At 43.5% G+C, this 19,917-nt stretch overlaps 1 protein-coding gene across 11 annotated transcripts in view; it reads left to right on the top strand.

The window, feature by feature from the left end:
- MYBPC1 (myosin binding protein C1) overlaps positions 1 to 12,516 on the top strand; it is a 194,854-nt gene extending 182,338 nt beyond the window's left edge. For 6 of the 11 annotated variants that reach the window (XM_069764290.1, XM_069764282.1, XM_069764288.1 and 3 more), the window contains one exon: positions 11,964 to 12,190. In XM_069764290.1, coding sequence (XP_069620391.1) covers positions 11,964 to 12,064 — 101 coding nt within the window. In that variant the 3' untranslated portion in view covers positions 12,065 to 12,190. Of the gene's footprint in view, positions 1 to 11,963 lie in introns of all 11 variants that reach the window. The other 5 variants (XM_069764291.1, XM_069764289.1, XM_069764287.1 and 2 more) reach the window with 3 other exon arrangements.
- The last annotated feature ends 7,401 nt before the right edge of the window (positions 12,517 to 19,917 follow it).

Here is a 19,917-nt window from a genome sequence, read left to right as displayed (position 1 = left end):
AGTTTGCTAGAGTGGAAGCCGCAGGGAACACAGGAAAAGCAGAGGAGGACGCCGGAGGGGACACAGACACAGAAGGAGAGGAGGAAAGCCCAGCAGAGGAGCAGGAGGTACAACAGGAGAGTGGGGATGGTGACATGGCGGTGGTAGCGGGGGGACCTGAAGATAAGGAGTCAGGAGCAGAGCCCACCCTTAGAGATGTCTTTGCACTGGTATCATCCTGCAAACAATCCCTGACCCAGCAGCTACAGGAGGTTAAAGGGGATACAGCCCAGATAAATGCAGCCCTGCAAAAGATTGACAAACGTGTGGGGGCTGTGGAGGAAAGAGTGAGCACTGCAGAAGACCATATAGTGCAGCTGCAGAAAGCGGAGAGGAAGTTTGCTCAAACAATATCGGAGCTAGCTGCAAAAAATGAGGATCTGGAGAATAGGTCCAGAAGAAATAACATTCGTATAGTGGGTGTCCCTGAAAAAACTGAGGGGAGGAATCCCACGGAGTATATTGAAAGCTGGCTCCTTGAGACCTTTGGTGATGCAGCACTGACAAAAGTATTTGCGGTAGAGAGAGCCCACAGGGTCCCACCGAAACCACCTGTCCCTGGAGCAAGTCCCCGTACCGTGCTTGCCAAAATCCTAAACTACAGAGACAGAGACATTATCCTGAGGAAGGCTAGAGACATGACGGATCTGACAATTGGAGGTCAAAGAATTGCTATTTACCCTGACTATTCCGCCCTGGTACAGAAACAACGGATGATGTTCACGGGTATCAAGAGACGGCTGAGAGAACTGGGAGTGCAATACTCCATGATGTTTCCGGCACGACTGAGAGTGGTAGCGTTGGATAAGATTCATTTTTTCCAGACGCCGGAGGACGCTACCCAGTGGATAGATCTTAACGCTAAAAAACTTAAAGGGAAAGGAGATTGAAAATGTGAGGCGGGTTGGTCGGGAGATATCTTAAATCTTTCAAAAAGGGGGGAAAAAAAGAGATTGATTGACAGTACACTGGTAATTGAAATGTGAAGGTTGGAGGGTGGAGTTGGATATTACTCAGGGAAAGCACTGGGAGTGCTGATGCGGCGGAGAAGTACGAGGGAGGAAGGGTGTGCAGCGTACTAAAAGTTTATTTAGTTTCTTGCAGTTGTAATACAATACAGGTTCAATTATATTGTTCTTCTAAGAATTGCGCCGAATTCTGTTATAAACGGTAGCGGGAGGCGGAAGGAGAAGGTTACGTTAACAAGAGTGTTCGCAATGGGTGATGGTGCCCCACTCTTGATAAGAGGCAGAATGTATAGTATTGGGGGGTGTGGGGGAGGGGGGAGTGGGGTGAGGGTGGGAAGGGAAGTTAGACAGCTCAGAACCGGGAGTAACGACACAACTAAAGATGATGAGTCACATAATAGGGGACCGCTTTAAGATATTGAGCTGGAATGTGAGAGGCCTGGCGGATAAGTCTAGGAGAGCTGCGAGCTTGCAATATGCGAAGGATCAACGGGCTTCTATGATATGCTTGCTAGAGACGCACTTGATACAGGAGAAAGTGGACGTACTGAATAGACGTTGGATACAGAAGGGGTATCATTCTACCTTTTCGACGTACTCAAGAGGTGTGTCAGTGTTGGTGCCGGTGGGAGTGCAATATGAAGAGGTGAAAGTATGCGTGGATGCTGAGGGTCAGTATGTGGTGATACAATGTATATTGTATGGAGTGAGATTGTGTGTTGCGGCAATGTATATTCCACCTCCATATTCAAGTAAGAAGATCAGGGAGGTATTGGAGAGGGTGGGACGATGGGAACCACTGCCAATCTTAATTATTGGGGATTTGAACAATATATGTGATGACTTTTGGGATAAAAATAAGAACACCCAGAATAGGTCGGAGGGGCACACTACAACATTTGGAACCTATGTGCGTGAATTAGGCATGATTGATCTATGGAGAGTCAGACATCTTGGGGAGAGAGGATACTCGTGCTATTCACCGGCTCATGCTATGCTATCCAGAATTGATATGGCACTGGGTAATCGCCTGTTGGACACAATGGTGGGGGAGGTGCGTTATCTGCCGAGGGCCCTTTCGGATCATAGTCCAATTGAGGTAGAGGTTAGGTTGTTGGGGACACGGACCGCAAGCGGGAGAGAATGGAAGATCCATCCTAACTGGTTACAGAGCATTGACTTGGACGGTATAGGGAAGGAGGTGACGGAATTCTTTGCGTTAAATGATGGGAGTACAGATGCTCTAACCGTTTGGGATGCAATGAAAGCGTACCTGAGAGGGTTACTATTTAGAGACATTAGTAGGTGTAAGAGGAAGACGAGGGAAGCGGAGAGAGTGGCGTTGGAGGAGCTGAAAGCCGCGGAGGACGAGATGGTTGTGCTGGGGACTTCCGAGGCAGAGAAAAGATTGAGAACAGCGCAAAATTGTATGGAAAAGATTCTGCTGGGGAAAGCTGAAAGGAAGCGGGAGTTTCAGAGGGTGGCTTATTTTCAGGAGGGAGAGACAGTTGGACACATGCTATCGGTGGTAGCCGCGGCTCAGCGTAGTACCTCGTATGTACACTCGTTGGTTTCGGATGGGGGGAGCAGGGTATCTGAAACACCGGATATTATAAAGGTCTTTGCGGACTTTTACGCGGACTTATATTCCTCCAAGGTCAATGAGTCAGCCGGAGAAAGGGAGACTTTCCTTGAGAGTCTGGGTCTTCCGAAATTGAGTGAGGAGGATAGGGTGAGCCTCGATGCCCCTATCACCGAGGAGGAACTGAGTCGGGCGCTGAAGTCTATGGCCAATGGGAAGGCACCTGGGGTTGATGGGTTACCAGCCGAAATCTATAAAAGTTTGGAGGAAGTGCTGATTCCCAGATTAAAGTTAGTACTGGAGGAGGCTGGATGCCAAGGGTTTCTCCCAGCATCTATGAGGGAGGCTAATATAGTGGTTATTCCGAAGGAGGATAAGGATCTGGGGAAGCCTGAGTCATATCGGCCAATCTCTCTGTTAACCATCGATGTCAAGCTCTTGGCCAAGGTGTTAGCTACCCGTTTGTCCAGCGTCATTGCTAACCTTGTACATCCGGATCAATCTGGTTTTATGCCTGACAGATCTACAGCGGTTAATCTGCGGAGGCTGCATATGAACCTGCAGCTGAAGTCTGACAATTGTGGCCGAAGGGTTATTGCATCCTTGGATGCCCATAAGGCGTTTGACAGTGTGGAGTGGGGATATCTCTGGCGGGTGTTGAAATGTATGGGTATTGGCCCGCAATTTGTGGCGTGGACTCAACTGTTATACTCACTACCAACAGCTAGAATTAGAGTGAATGGGGAGCTTTCTCAGCCTATAAAGCTGGCCAGAGGTACGAGGCAGGGTTGCCCACTGTCGCCCCTTCTGTTTGCCTTAGCTGTGGAGCCACTGGCCGCCAAGATCCGGCAATCGGATGAGGTCCCTGGGTTCAGATATGGGAGTGTGGAGGAGAAGATTGCATTATATGCAGATGACATCTTACTGTTCCTGGCGGACCCGGATGAAGCCTTGAAGGGGGCTATCGAGATCGTTGGGAAATTTGGAGACTTATCGGGATTGAGGATAAACTGGGATAAATCGGTCCTCTTTGAGGTGGATGAGGTGGAGGAGAGTAGAAGTGAGCCATTGGGAGAGGGGCGGCTTAAGGTAGTATCCCTTTTCAAATACCTGGGAATATGGATCTCGATGCCAGTTACAGAGTTTTTATATAGGAATTTGACACCTCTCATGGGCGCTCTTAAAGCAAAAGTGGATGCGTGGAATAAATTACACTTATCGGTGGTAGGTAGGGTTAATCTCATTAAAATGGTTGTGATGCCCAAATTACTCTACGTCCTACATAATGCGCCAGTTTGGATTCCACGTGGGAAATTCCGGCAGATTAATGCTCTATTTAGAAGTCTGATATGGGGGAGGCGGTGCCCACGTATTCGCCTGGAGACGCTTCAGCGACCCAAGGAAGATGGAGGATTGGCTTTACCTAATCCTGAGTTATATTTTCTTGCAGCCCAGAGCCAACATTTGAAGGGCTGGGCGCGGGAGGCGTCTTCCAGTGCGGTACAGCACTTGATGGAGGGGATGACGGACCGACGACCGGTAGCGCAGTGTCTGGAGGATGGTTCCTTGGATGCATTGGGGAAATTATACCCAACTATGTTTTTGATATATAAATTATGGACCAGACTGCGACAGATTCGGGGGGTCACGGGGCTGACTAAATTTACACCGATATGGTTTAATAATAATTTGGTTGAGTTTGCGGCCCTTGGAGTGCTGGCGGAGTGGCAGGCTAAAGGAATCCACTTGGTGGCTCAGATAATTCAACAACAAGGATTAAAGTCCTTTTCGCAGCTGCAAGGGGAGTTTGGACTGAGACCGACTGGGGAATATCAATATGCTCAGATGAAACATGCTTTTAAAGCTCAGAACAAGGGTGGTGGTATTGAGATCCAGGAGGACATAGTTCTGGAATACGTGTGTGGGGAAGGGTCCACAAGGGGAGTCATTACCACCCTTTATAAGGACCTTCTACATGCACATCTGCTAGACTTCCCTTTAAAAGCGAGAGCGAAATGGGAAAGAGATTTAGGCCCAATGGAGGATGAAACCTGGGAGTCGGTGTTGGAGTGGGTTCCACGAGTGTCACTGAGTGAGCCGTACAGACTATCGCAGCTGTACATCTTACACAGAGTCTATAAATCACCGGAAGTGTTGCACAGAGCGGGGTTGCGTGCTGACTCCGAATGCCCGAGATGTGGGACTGAGAATGCAGGAATATACCACATGATGTGGACATGTCCAAGACTGGTTGCTTTCTGGTTGGTGGTAATGAGCCGTGTGGAAGGGGCGTATAAATGCAGAGTGCCGAGGGATCCGATAGTGTGTATACTGGGACATGTAGAGGAAATCAGAGTGGATAACACCTGGAAGATAGCAATAGTTAGGCTATTATATATGGCAAGGAAGGTAATAGCAAGGAACTGGATCAAAGAGGAACCGCCTACAAGGGGTGAATTCCTGAATTATGTTAAATATGGTCTCAATTTGGAAAAGGGGGTCTATAAAAGACGTGGGAAAATAGAAACATTTGACAAAATGTGGTCTCCGTGGCTCGAGCTGGGATGAGTAGTTATGGGAAATGGGAGGATAAGGGCCTCTGAAAGGAAGAGAGTGCTAGAGGAACAAGCGGACATAAGTGAGTCAAATGGCTCAAAGAACCATCAATACTGGTAACAAAAGTATAACTGGGTATGAGCTGTCAGGGGAGGGGGGGGTTGGGTTTTGTTGGGATTGTTGGGGGCTTGGAAAATGTTAAAATTTTGCAAAATACTGGAAAATGCATAAATTGTATTGTTCACATTTACTTTCAATAAAAAACTATTTAAACAAAAAAAATAAAATCACTCGGGATTTTTTTCGGTCACATACTCTAAAACCAAAAGAGGTAGGAGGGGGGGAAACTCTCCAAAAAGAAAATAAAAAATTCCCTCCCCTCCACCCAAAAAAAATATTTAACCTGAGTTCGCATGTACTTTCAGATAATGAAAAGTCCCTCCTACAAAAGGGACTGAAATTCGCACCAACCACAACAGCAAAACCTTTTAACCTATTCATCAGTATGAAGCAGTTTTTGCGCAATTTGGCCATTAAGAAATATTTCCTCAAAAAAGCACCACAAGTCCCTAATCCTGTTTCTCATGAGTACATACAGACTTCGCTATCTAATCCCTCTACATTTCATCCCGTACAAGAATACTCAAATGCCTTTCGGTCTTTTGAAACTGCGGTCACACAGGATATTAGGAAAATGAGGAGAAAGAATCCCAAATATATATCCCAAAATTTAAATAACTCTGAACGAAAGGCACTACTGGACCTTCAAGTAAACCATGATATTATTATACGTCCAGCGGATAAAGGGGGTGGGATTGTTATCCTCAACAAAACCACATATCAGGAGGAATCTGATAGACTCCTGAATGATGAGACTACCTATAGGAAATTAAATAGTGACCCTACTGAACGGTATACCAAAAATTTGAATATTTTAATATCACGAGGTAAATCTTCAGGTATTGTAAATAAAAAAGAATCTTTATTCATCATGAACAAAACCCCCAGTGTGGCAGTGTTCTACTACCTCCCTAAAGTCCATAAAGATGCAATGCGCCCACCTGGGAGGCCTATTATTTCGGGGATCAATTGCCTGACAGCTAATCTGTCACGCTACATAGACACACACCTCCAAAAATGCATGCCTATTATCCCCGCATATCTTAAAGATACTAGTCAAGTGCTCCAAATATTGGAAAAAATCGAATGGGAAAGTGGCTTCACACTGGGGACATTAGACATAAAATCTCTGTATACAGTAATAGACCACTCAAAAGGATGTGAAGCGGCAGAACACTACCTTAATAAACTGGCCACCCACAAGAAACCACAGATCCAGTTCATTGTGGAAAGTATTTTATTTATTTTGGAACATAATTATTTCACCCATGATGGCCAATTTTACCTCCAAACACGGGGCACGGCTATGGGCACTTGTTTCGCTCCCAGCTACGCAAACATCTATGTAGCCAAGTGGGAGGAGCTACATATTTTGCTCACAAAAAGCCCCAATACTGGCTTGATTATGTGGAGGTGTTTTATCGATGATATACTATTCATCTGGAATGGCCCCCAAAGAGAATTAGATGTATTTATTGCCAATCTCAATTCTAATGACTTTGGGTTGGAATTTACGGCCACTACCAGCAAATCGGAAATACATTTTTTAGACCTAAACATCTTTATTGAAAATAATCGGATACTAACTAAATGCCACCATAAACCAGTATACTCTAATGGATTTATTGATATTAATAACTGTCATCTACCGATTTGGTTGACTAATATCCCCAAAAGCCAATTTACCCGGGTAAGACGTAATTGCACTAAAAAACGAGACTATATAATAGAAGCAGAACAACTCACCAAGAAATTTCTGGAAAAAGGATACCCCAAAGACCTGCTAGATGTGGCTAATCAGGAGGTCTATGAAACATCGAGGGATACCCTAGTACAGAGAACAACTAGGGATAAATTTACTCCAACTGATATCCCTACACAAATTCATCAGTTACCTATTATTACGCAGTTCCATTATGGATACAAACAGTTTACTAAAATCATCTATAAACACTGGTCAATCCTCCAGACGGACAAAGTAATAGGGGAACTGCTACCAAAACGTCCCAAATTTGTTTTTAGAAAATCACAAACAATAGGTAACATTATAACTCCAACTACCAACAAGGGTCCTGCCAAGAGTATATCCTCAAAAAATCCAGGCTTTGTACCCTGCGGCACTTGTTCCTGTTGTGTGCGTACAAATTTTAAAAAAATAAAACAGCTTAAATTTTCTAACTCTAACGCCACTCAGGAATTTACTATTAAAGACCAAATTTCATGCTGGTCGTCAGGAGTTATTTACTTAATCAAATGCCCCTGTGGTAAAATTTACGTGGGTCGCACTAAACGTAAATTGAGGGACCGTTTGAAAGAACATTTCAATAATATAGAAAAAGGCTTCATTGGCCACCCCCTTTCCAGGCATTTTAGGGAATACCACGGTAGATCCACTAAGGGATTAATATTTTGCGGCATCCAAGTAGTTAAAAAAAACTGGAGGGGAGGTGACTACATAAAACTAATGTCACGTACCGAATCTAGGTGGATTTTTATGCTGGATAGCCTGGCCCCTAAGGGTCTTAATCATGAATTGGAGCTTTATGCTTTCAAATAGTTATCTATTTATGTATGACTTTTTATCAGTATTCTTGTTTTTTTCTCTTCCCCCCCCCCTTTTTTTAATAAATTATATATAATAATTCCCCCCTCCTTCTTTTATATATTTTTATAATAATTGTCTCTCTTAAATATAGATTTCTTAATGTATTTTTTAATGTATTTATTAAATAATAAAAAAATTTTTTAACATTAGTACATAGTTACATTGATCACCTATTATTCTGAGGTATGCCATCAGGTCCATGGACTTATAAGACTACAGCCTCTTCCTGTAGCCTAGCGACACTCTCATGCACATACATGCATTCAGTTTTTTGTATAGTGGGCGGCGCTTTTATATCCTATATAGAGCAGCAGACAGCCAGGGACCTCTAGCCCTGACGAAGAAGGTCCGGTGACCTTCGAAACGCGTAGGCAATAGAGGCCCTGTTCGGCACTTGTCTCCTGCTCCATTTTCTTGTAGCTCCGGGTGACGTCACCCAGACCACGCCCCCCTATTCCCCATCGCAGTGTAGCGGCGCCCCTGGCCAGGACGCCGCTTGTCTACACTCTCGGCGTGCGCGTGGCAGCCAGGCGCCAATAGGGAGGACGCTCCCCTCGGGCCTGTCGCTTCACGCTGCCGTCCGGACCTCCTTACCTCGGACTCACCTCGAGCTCACGGAGGAGCGGCTGTCTTCATCACTTCAGCGCTCCATCTAGCTTCCGCAGTCCAAGTCCTGGCACTTTAACCACTCAGTAAGTGCTTTATGTTAACCCTTTTGTGGGTACTTTTTAGTTCATTATATTTATTATCTAGGAGATAGGTAGCGTGGTGGCCTAACTTTTAGTTTTACTCCTAAGAATAAAAATGTGGTAGTCAGTAATGGTTACTTTTTTAACCAAGCATAGGGGAAAAAATATGGAATCACTCAATTCTGAGGAAAAAATTAAGGAATCACCCTGTAAATTTTCATACCCAAAAATAACACCTGCATCAAATTAGATCTGCTCGTTATTCTGCATCTAAAAAGGAGTGATCACACCTTGGAGAGCCGTTGCAGCAAGTGGACTGACATGAATCATGGCTCCAACATGAGAGATGTCAATTGAAAGAAAGGAGAGGATTATCAAATCTTAAAAGAGGGTAAATCATCACGCAATGTTGCAAAAGATGTTGGTTGTTCACAATCAGCTGTGTCTAAAATCTGGACCAAATACAAACAACATGGGAAGGTTGTTAAAGGCAAACATACTGGGAGACCAAGGAAAATATCAAAGCATCAAGACTACAAACTTAAAGCAATATGTCATGTTGGAGCCATGATTCATGTCAGTCCACTTGGTGCAACAGCTCTCCAAGGTGTGATCACTCCTTTTTAGATGCAGAATAACGAGCATATCTAATTTGATGCAGGTGTTATTTTGGGGTGTGAAAATTTACAGGGTGATTCCATAATTTTTTCCTCAGAATTGAGTGATTCCATAACTTTTTCCCTATGCTTGGTTAAAAAAGTAACCATTACTGACTACCACATTTTTGTTCTTGATTTCTTTTAGTGTTTCTTAAAGCCAGAAAGTTGCCATTTGAAATGACTGTAGTTTTGTGCCATGTCTGTGATCTGCTTTTTTTTCTACAAAATTAAGCAACTGAATGAACATCCTCCAAGGCTGGTGATTCCATAATTTTTGCCAGGGGTTGTAGAACAAAAAAAGAAAGGAGAAAAAAGAAAGAAAAACATATAGATAAAGGTTGGATGGAGGATTTCTCAAGTCACCCACCATCCCCTTTCTGAGGTTAGGCCATCAGTACTTAGGAGGAGCTTTGTGCTTTTGATAAAGAGCTCCACATTCTCTGATTAGACATAAAGTTCAATGATAAAATTCTAGCTGCCTTTCATCACTAGTGGCAGGTGAAAAGCTACTTAATAAGAGTTATACATTGAACTCAATAATAAAATTGTGTGCAGCATGGATCTAAATTATATTCTATTACTTAAAAAGGTTATCCAGTTTGAAAAAAACGTCTTTAGATGGGTGTCAAGTAGCAAGATATACAGTTTAATCAAATACTTTAATTAACATATTCCAATATCAGCGCTAGTCTCAGGTTCTAACAGCTCAAATTCCGGCTTGTGTACAGTATCAGTGTTTTTTTGTGTCAGCAAGTGAGCAGTGCCATGTGTAATGGGGCCTGACTAGCTAAGTCAGTCCCACTATTTGTCATGGACTATCCATAGATGGAGCAGGGGACTAGCTTAACTCTCTTCTGTGTTGAACCCAAGTCTCAAGTGAAGTTGCCAGCAGTCAGACCAGCGACAATGCTTATATCGGGAGATCAGGGCACCTTTGTTAATTTCAGTAAATAATATATGTGATTAATCTTGCTATTTTCCACCTAAACAAACCTAACTTCATTGTCCCAAACTAACATCATAGTGATCTATGATGGTCTTAGTCTGGGTCATTAAATGAAGCCTGTCACATTCCCTAAGTATAGGAAACCTTTACTTCATGGCAGGACCCTTAGAAATTGCATGCATGAGGTGGGGCTTGATTGACATCCCTTAAACAATCCACTTCATGGTTAGACCACCAACACCTCAAGCGCATGTGCAGGAGTTCTGGTGGTTCTGCTATAAAGTTTAGTATATGGAATATGTCAATCATGCCTAAGGGGGTTTGGTTAGGTGATCAGAGCCAGGACTAACTTGGCATGAGGGATGCCCTGCTCAACTAGTTCTGGCATATTTACATATGACTAGCTGTAAGATAAAAGTGCTTTCATGAAACACAAACACTTGACTGTAACTTTTAAAGCTTTATTGTAAAGCTGTTATCAGCATATATACAGAATATATATAGAATAGCTCTATGTGCTAATGAAGCATCTCACAGTCCGCTGTAATATTTCTCTGCACTTTGGAGTCTTTGAGATGCATTACAGTGCAGAACACAGAATTTTTCCTCCCTCAGTGTGCACAGTGCACCAATGAAGCCAGGGTGCATACTACGGGCTTCGGTCCGCATTGTCAGGGAGGCAGAGATTTGCAAAGAGCCAAATGTGATGTGCTCTTGCAAATTATCTTACTAGAGCGTGATAACATGATTGGTGGAATAAATACATGATGGCACTATAGGGGACCAGAGGAAGCTATCAGATTCCCTTTAATCATTGGAGTTGCATATCTAGTCAGATATATTGATTGAAACCAAACTCTGTAGAAAGAAATCTAACAAGCAATAGTAGACAATGATCTTTGACAGTTTAAGATTGGTCCACAATCCCTAACATGTATGCTAAGTTTGCCACATTATAAACCGTATTTCCGCTGTACAAGGTAATTGGACCAATTTATGAATATGGAAAAATGTTATTGGACAAGAACAAAAGTTGAACTCCTTTTTATGTACAGAAGATCAATTAAATGGCAAAACAAGAAAAGTTTTAATTGAACAGTTAGTTGATTAGGCTTCTTTCACACTTGCATCGGTACGCGGCCGTCGTTAAGCGTCGGCGCGATGTACCGGCGAACGTTGTGAAAATTCGGCACGTGGGCAGCGGATGCAGTTTTTCAACGCATCCGCTGCCCATTGTAAAGTCCCAGGGAGGAGGGGGCGGAGTTCCGGCCGCGTATGCGCGGTAGGAAATGCAGGATGCGACGTACGAAAAAATGTTCCCTTTAACATTTTTTCGTGATGACGGTCCGCCAAAACACGGCTGATCCAGTACACGACGGACACGACGTATGGCCATGCGTCGCGATCCGTCGGCAATACAAGTCTATGGGAAAAAAACACATCCTGCGCGCACATTTGCAGGATGCATTTTTTTCCCAAAACGACGCATTGCGATGGAGGCCAAACGACGCAAGTGTGAAAGTAGCCTTTGTCATTGACAGTATGCCAATGGATAGATGAATACATACTGTATGTGACTATTACCTGTGTCTTCCTTGGACTTTTTTCCCAAGAAATGCCTATGCTAATTCAGCATGGTCATATGTTGTTTTTAACTGCATGAACTGGATGCAACAGTTAGTAGAAGGTACATAACAATAAAGTGTGGTAAGATTAAAGTATTCAATGACAACAGCAGAACTGTACAATGCACAGAGATTACCAGGAGGATGCTAATCCTTTCTGTACTCTGGTTTCAGGTGGAGTGACATTTTACCGCCTTCTAATGCAAGGTGTGCCTCTGTCTATCATCGACTCCTATATACGAGAGCTGGATGCCAGTAAGCAGGAGGCAGCATGAGCAAGTCGAGACAGTCCGCTGCTTTTTCAACTGTTTTAGTCTGGACATCAGTGTGAACATGTTTGATGGTGAAGCCACATCTGTAGAAGTTTAGTCAATTTCTGCCTTCCGTCTTTCTGTGTTAGATATATACAAATATTGCATGAGTTGGTCTATGGAGGAAGGGGTGGATGACCATAAAGTTTGGTTTGGGACTTTTTACCTCCAGAATCAGTATAGATCATTGGTATCCTTACTTAGAGCAGCAAAACACTTGACTTGATGGCAATGAACTGAACGGCTTGGGTAACACTAATAGATCATAAAAATGTTTTTCTTCTCTGATAAATTACTGCAACATTTAATTCAATATAACATGCTAGTACCTGCTTATTAAATTTACCCTGGAAAGCTGGAAAACATTGTGTAATTCAATCAATGTACAATAAATAAGAACATTTTTCCATGTTTGATTTATAGTTTTATTTTTAAATACAATTTCCTACTTATTTTATAAAATTGATGCCATATTGCTAGAATGTAACAGTACAAAATGGAAGGACACTGTGCAATCAATAGGTATATGACCTAAAAGATTTTCGCTCTTGTTCATCAAGAATTGCAAAAAACAGAATTTCACAAATAGAGTGTAATAGAGGCAAACATGTCCATTGCTTTGTAAATAAATTCTTTATTATATATTTGGAAACGCACACATTTAAAAGTACTAAAAAACTGGTCCCAATCAAAATAAATTGGAACCACCCCATTACTGTACCAATATACATAAAGTATTAATACCAGCACTGGAAATATCACAAGGTAAGGGTGGTCAACAAGTGGAACATCTGGGTAAGAAGAATAAATAAAGCATATAAAAATGTGAGGAATAGTGCTAAGGAATAGCACAGGTGAAAAAGACCTGTGTAGTGTGTATATTAATACATCACAGACTGCACATGAGTCAACAGTGTGATGCAGCAGCAAAAAAAAGCAAATATATTCTGGGTTGCATTAACAGAAGCATACAGTCTAGATCACGTGAAGTCATTATTGCCCTCTACTCCTCTTTGGTAAGACCTCATCTGGAATACTATGTCCAGTTCTCAGCACCACATTTTAAAAAGACATGAACAATCTGGAGAAAGTTCAGAGAAGAGCAACCAGACTGGTGACCGGTCTGCAAACAATGTCCTATGAGGAATGGTTAGAGGATTTGGGAATGTTTAGCTTTCAAAATAGAATACTGAGAGGAGACTTAACAGCTGTCTTCAAGTATCTCAAGGCTATCACACTGTAGAGAAATAAGCTTTATTCTGATTTGCACGAAGAAAGACTAGAAGTAATGGGATGAAACTGAAAGGGAAAGGGAAAAAAAAGATTAGATATTAGAAAAAACTTTTTGACAGTGAGGGTTATCAATGAGTGGAACAGGCTGCCATGAGAGGTGATGAGTTCTCCTTCATTGAAGTCTTCAAACAGAGGCAGGACAGACATCTGTCTGAGATGGTTTAGTGAATCCAGCATTGAGCAGGGGGTTTGACCAAATGACTCTGGAGGTCCCTTCCAACTCTACCTTTCTATGATTCTATGAAATATACTTGTGAAGTATGATACCAGAGAGATCACACAGAATCCTTCCGCTGCCACAACATGCGATGAACCCGCATCTCTCCACCCCACCTGATGTCACTATTATGTCAGTGAGATCACATGGTATGGTTTCCTCATTTGCACCAATGTGAAATTCTTCAACCCCTGGGGAAATATAAGGTCAGCTTAGCGCAGTTTTACACACACACCCCATCTACACGGGTCCAGGGAGGCACGGGGAGTGAGAGGATGTGGCCCATGCAGTCACTGACATGGCTCAACAGTTGTTCACAACCCTGACAGGCTGAGAGGCCCCTTTCACTGGCACTGCCAGTTCGGTAGGACTGCCACCAGTTCCTCGTTAGATATAAGCCTGATTCATTAACGGGATTATATCGGGCCAGAAACCTGACCTAGCAGCATAGGAAATTAAATCGGGAAACGGATGTGTGGATTCGTGGATCAAGATAAAAGAGCAGACCAAGGTTAAATTATATATTTAATCCTCTTAAGGGCACACTAGACAATACGATATATATACGATGGTTACACATATACAATGGTCAGATACGCAAATACAGATAGTGTTAGGACACTAGACATAATCAGAATATATGTCAATTACCGGGTGATGTTAGATCATGGGTGTCCTGGGCCACAGGGGGCATGGGCTGTCTCCTTGGTCCCTTCTCAGCACGTTGCTCAACGCGGCCTCCACTTCCGAAGTGGACCGCATGCATAACAGAGAGAGAGACAACTGTACACTAGCCTTTATGTCCTTTGAGTCATTCCCATCCTCTGGACTGAACTTAAATCCCCTCCCCTTGCCTCTGCAGCTGCAAACTCCAAAACCTATGAAAGATCATAACTCATTTCTGGATGGTCCTGAGCTGGCGGTTCTGACTCCATCGGATCTAGCCTGGCCCCTGCTACACATTAAAACCAAACACAGCTTTGCTATCTGGTTTCTACTGGCTGTATTATGTTCTCCATACTCCTGGGTGCTAGAACGGGTCGATACCAAGCCGGGTGCTCGCAACTTCATATCTGCACCAGAAATGCATCAAATAGAGGGGAGAAGAATGTTATTGTGTAGTTTGGTGAGGACATCTACAGAAACCAAAAACAAAGAATTTCTGCAACATGTGAAAACGGCCTTACAGACACAAAAAAGACAAATGTCATCTAGTGAGGCTACATAAAAATTAGAAAGTTCTGGGGCTACGACTGTAAATGAGTGAACAAAAAAAAAATCTACATGTCCAAGCTAAAGATGAGCAGGATGCACAGATGATGTTCCGAAAGCATTATATAATCAAAAGCTGAGCTAGGGATGCTGGAAGGCTAGAGTTTTGCAAACCCCTCTGTCAAGCTGCCAGGTAGCACTGACCTGGATCCTGAACCAGAGACCCATTGTCATGCACAGTGTGGGAAGACTAAGTGCAACATGAGGGGATGAGGGGAAGGAACCCAAACGCTAGGGAAAGGGGAAGTGGAGATCCTTAGGCAGACCTTATAGCATCCTGCCTGCCCTACCATCCCTATATTGATTCCACACCAATTGCAGAGCAGGAAACCTAAGCCCTGTATTCCCTAGAGCTAGGCCCTGAATAGGGATGGGGGATGAGCACTGGTCAGTCCCCACTGTACACTACACCATGTTCCAATTCATGCAAATGACATTTTTCTCGGATTTACCTAAATGGTCGGTGCAAATGACAGTCAGTCTAATAAAAGTCATCGCCAGTTAGAGTATACATCGAATTTTATTGAAGAAACCTCCCAATGATAACAGTATAATCTCCAAAATGAATAAAAACTCAAAATGCACTGTCCCAAATTATTAGGCACGGTATATGTTCTAAACATTTGATATGTTTTAAAGAACTGAAAATGCTCATTTGTGGGATTTGCAGCATTAGCAGGTCACATTCACTGAACAAAAAAAAGCTATTTAACGCCAAAACATCCTAAGGCCATGTTCACACAGTGCGTTTTTTACTGCGGAACCGCAGCGGTTTTGCCGCTGCGGTTCCGCAGCTGTTTTCCATGCAGGGTACATAACAATGTAACCCTATGGAAAACAGTCACTGCTGTGCACATGATCCGGAATTTCGTTTAAAAAGACGCGCAGAATAGCTGCGGCAAAAAAGAAGGAGCATGTCACTTCTTTTTCCTGAACCGCAGCGGTTCTGCACCCATAGACCTCCATTGTGAGGTCAAAACCGCAGTAAAACCCGCAGATCAAAAATATATCTGCGGGTTTTACTGCGATTTGATGTGCAGAACCGCTGCAGCAGGAAGTGCGGGGGAGCGGGCGGAAGTGCGTGGGCGGAGTGTGGCTGCCCCCCCGTGCTCCGATCCCGCCCCCCGTGCTCCGATGCCCCCCCCCGTGCCCTAATCTCCCCCCCTTATACTTACCCGGCGTCCCGGTGTCCGTCCGGCCGTCTTCTCCCTGGGCGCCGCCATCTTGCAAAATGGCGGGCGCATGCGCAGTGCGCCCGCCGAATCTGCCGGCCGGCAGATTCGCTCCAAAGTGCATTTTGATCACTGAGATATAACCTATCTCAGTGATCAAAATAAAAAAATAGTAAATGACACCCCCCCCCCACTTTGTCACCCCCATTGGTAGGGACAATAAAAAAATTAAGATTTTTTTTTTTTTTTTTTTCACTAAGGTTAGAATAGGGGTAGGGGTAGGGTTAGGGTTAGGGTTAGGGGTAGGGTTAGGGGTAGGGTTAGGGTTAGGGTTAGAAAACTGCATAAAAAAAAAGGATCAAAAAACGCATCAAAAAACGCATCAAAAAAGGACAAAAAAGGACCTGCGTTTTCTGCCAAGAGCTGCAGTTTTTTAAAAAAACAGTCCTGAAAAAAAAAGGATGGAAATCCTGAACGTGTGAACATACCCTAACAGGCCAAGTTACATGTTAACATAGGACTCCTTCTTTGATATCATCTTCACTATTCTTGCATCCATTGAACTTGTGAGTTTTTGGAGAGTTTCTGCTTGTATTTCTTTGCATGAAGTCAGAATAGCCTCCCAGAGCTGCTGTTTTGATGTGAACTGCCTCCCACCCTCATAGATCTTTTGCTTGATGATAATCCAAAGGTTCTCTATAGGGTTGAAGTGAGGGGAAGATGGTGGCCACACCATGAGTTTATCTCTTTTTATAGCCCATAACTGCCAATGACTCAGAGGTATTCTTTGCAGCAATAGATGGTGCATTGTCATGCATGAAGATGATTTTGCTCCTGAAGGCACGTTTCTGCTTTTTATTCCATGGAAGAAAGTTGTCAGTCAGAAACTCTATATATTTTGCAGAGGTCATGTTCACACCTTCAGGAATCTTAAAGGGCCCTATCAGCTGTTTTGCCATGATTCTGGCCCAAAACATGACTCCTCCACCTCCTTGCTGACGTCGCAGCCTTGTTGGGACATGGTGGCCATCCACCAACCATCCATCTGGACCATCCAGGGTTGCTCGACACTCATCAGTAAACAAGACAGTTTGAAAATTAGTCTTCATGTATGTCTGGGCCCACTGCAACCGTTTCTGCTTGTGAACACTGTTTAGGTTTGGCCGAATAGTAGGTTTATGCACCACAGCAAGCCTTTGAAGGATCCTACACCCTGCACCAGCAGCTTCAAATAACTGTTTGCTGCTTCGTAATTGTATTTTGTATTTTGGCAGCTACTCTCTTAATCCAATGAATTTGTCTGTCAGAAACCTTCCTCATTATGGCTTTATCTGCATGAACTCTGTCGGTGCTCTGTTTCAGTCACAAATCTCTTCACACTATGATGTTCACTCTTAAGTTTTCATGAAATATCTAATGTTTTCATACCTTCTCTAGGGCATTGCACTATTTAACGCTTTTCAGCAGCAGAGAGATCCTTTTTATTTCCCATATTGCTTGAAACCTGTGGCCTGCTTAATACTGTGGAACATCATTTTTAAGTAGTTTTCCTTTAATTAGAATCACCTGGAAAACTAATTATCATGTGTTTAAGATTGATTTCAGTGAACCATTGAGACACAATACCATCCACGAGTTTATTTGAAAAACAAAACAATTACATCTTTATGACACTTAAATCCAATTTGCATAATAATATGGAACATGGTGTAAAGACAAGAAGAGAGACAAACAAGGGTAGGAAACTTAGCTTGAGCAGACTCCTGAAAGGTAACACCAAACATCATCCAAAAACACGAGAGAGGAAGTAAGCCTATTGCTATAGTTCTAATCCTTCACAAAGGAAAATGTGACTATCAACTGCGGCTCCATGAAGCAGACTGAGAATCTATAAACACCCAGGTCCAGGTGTGTCAATTAAAGCTGGAAGGAGGTTGCCACGGGATCCAAAAGTCAGATGGATTAAGAAGGCGTCTGCAATACCAAATGCAGAGACCTTCTGTAGCCAGATGCAGAGCGACTGTCTGTTGCATCTAACAACCCGTGACACCCATGAATTGATCCAACTGTCCCAGATAAAGCAGAAAATCCCGGATTAGGGTCTACCCTTGCGCAGATTAATCTAACTTGAGAAAATTCTGAAAACAAGTCATGTAATGACCAGATATAGCATTATTATGCATGTACACACTGTGAGACAGTGACCAGCATTGTTGTAAATGGCCGGTATGTATCGCAGAGGAGATCCTCTGCGCTGTAAGCCTGAAAAGTTGCTCTGGGACCTGTAGTTCCACGAGCCTTGTTTTTGTTTATACTAGGGGGGCTTACAGGGTTAGCCAGAGAGCTGGGTGGGACTGGCTAACCACACAGCTCCCACCGATGGGGTGGTTCCAGCTACATAATGTGCCCTTGGTTGGGTCACATGTTCGAGGTTGTAAGGTCCTGTATGAGGTCAGGCCTGTGTGTCGGAAGGTCCTATGAGTGGAGAGACTTCCTGAAGAGCACATGGTGAGTCCGTGTACCTGGAAGGTCTCTATGTTGGAAAGTCCTCTGAGTGGACCAGATTCCTGAATAGCTGGAAGCGTATTGGAGACGTACAGTACCCAGAGAGGTACGGGGACCTGAGAAACCTAAGAGGACCTGGAGGAGGCACAGATAGGCACAATAACAATCAGGCGCTTCCTCTAGCAGGAAGCGACCTGATATACCCGGAGGCCGCTGCCCAGGCAGGACAGCGCTTCCGGGTCAGTAAAACCCAGCATCATTTAGAAGTCGGGAGTGCGCGCAACCGTGACCTAAGCGGCCTAGCGCGCATGCATGGGGAACAGGATCTGGACTTAATACCCGGAAGAGCAGATGGGATGCGGTGAGGGACCGGGGAAGCAAGGAGAGTATCACCAGAGGCCGTAACAAATACACTCTTCAACAACGAAATCCATGGGAATTATTGAAATTAGAGGATCGATAGGTATGTTGTTAATGATATGCAAATGATGAAAACATGGAAACAACTTTTTTAAAACATATTGAATTATTTAGTGTACGAGTACCTTATGCAGATATGCACGCATTTACACATCTTAGTATTCTATCAATGAGGTTATTATTCCGGTTTCATCACACAGGTTGCTCACAGCAGCTCAAGCAACATGCGTTCTATCGTTGTGTTGAAAAAATGCTCCTGGAACACTTTGGAGACATGCTGTGATGCTGAAATACTAGTGTACCTGGAATAAAGACTACAGGGGTCCATACAATGTGCCTCCCCACACAATATTCCAGAGAATCAAATAGAAAGCGCTCCTTATGCGGATCAACAGATATTTGGATAGGGTTAGTGACTGCTACTCACCTCGATCAGTTGTGCAGCTTCAGGCACAACCCTAATGTTGACATGAATGATCCTCCATGACTGCAGCTATGCCTTCTAAACCTCCACCACATGTCCAGAGCGGGAGATTCAGGAGAGAAAAAAATAAATAAAAGTGGGCTTCCAAAAGAGCTGCCAATGATCAAGGGAGAGTTTTCCTTACTTTTAAAAAATTTTTTTTATTGAGCTACACGTTATGGAGCCGGTCCAGCTCCTTCATCAGGCTAATTCAAACTGAATAATGCATGCCATCAATTACACTATCCCTAATGACATCACAGTCAAATTACATTAATTAGTTCTATGCTATTGTCATTGTAAATACATTTTTAACATGGGTGAACTAATTAGTGTGATTTGAGACTAACCAACCATTAGGTCAAACTGTGAGGGTCTTCAGTAAGGAAGAGGGTCCTCAAACTGTCTCTGGAACAGGACCCTAACTATTCCTGTCCTGGGGGTACTCTGGAAGGTAGAGAGGCCCGAGTCTCTG

The sequence above is a fragment of the Ranitomeya imitator genome, chromosome 4 (genome assembly GCF_032444005.1).
Source record: "Ranitomeya imitator isolate aRanImi1 chromosome 4, aRanImi1.pri, whole genome shotgun sequence".
NCBI classification, from domain to species: Eukaryota; Metazoa; Chordata; class Amphibia; order Anura; family Dendrobatidae; genus Ranitomeya; species Ranitomeya imitator.
This window is presented reverse-complemented; position numbering and strand designations above follow the sequence as displayed.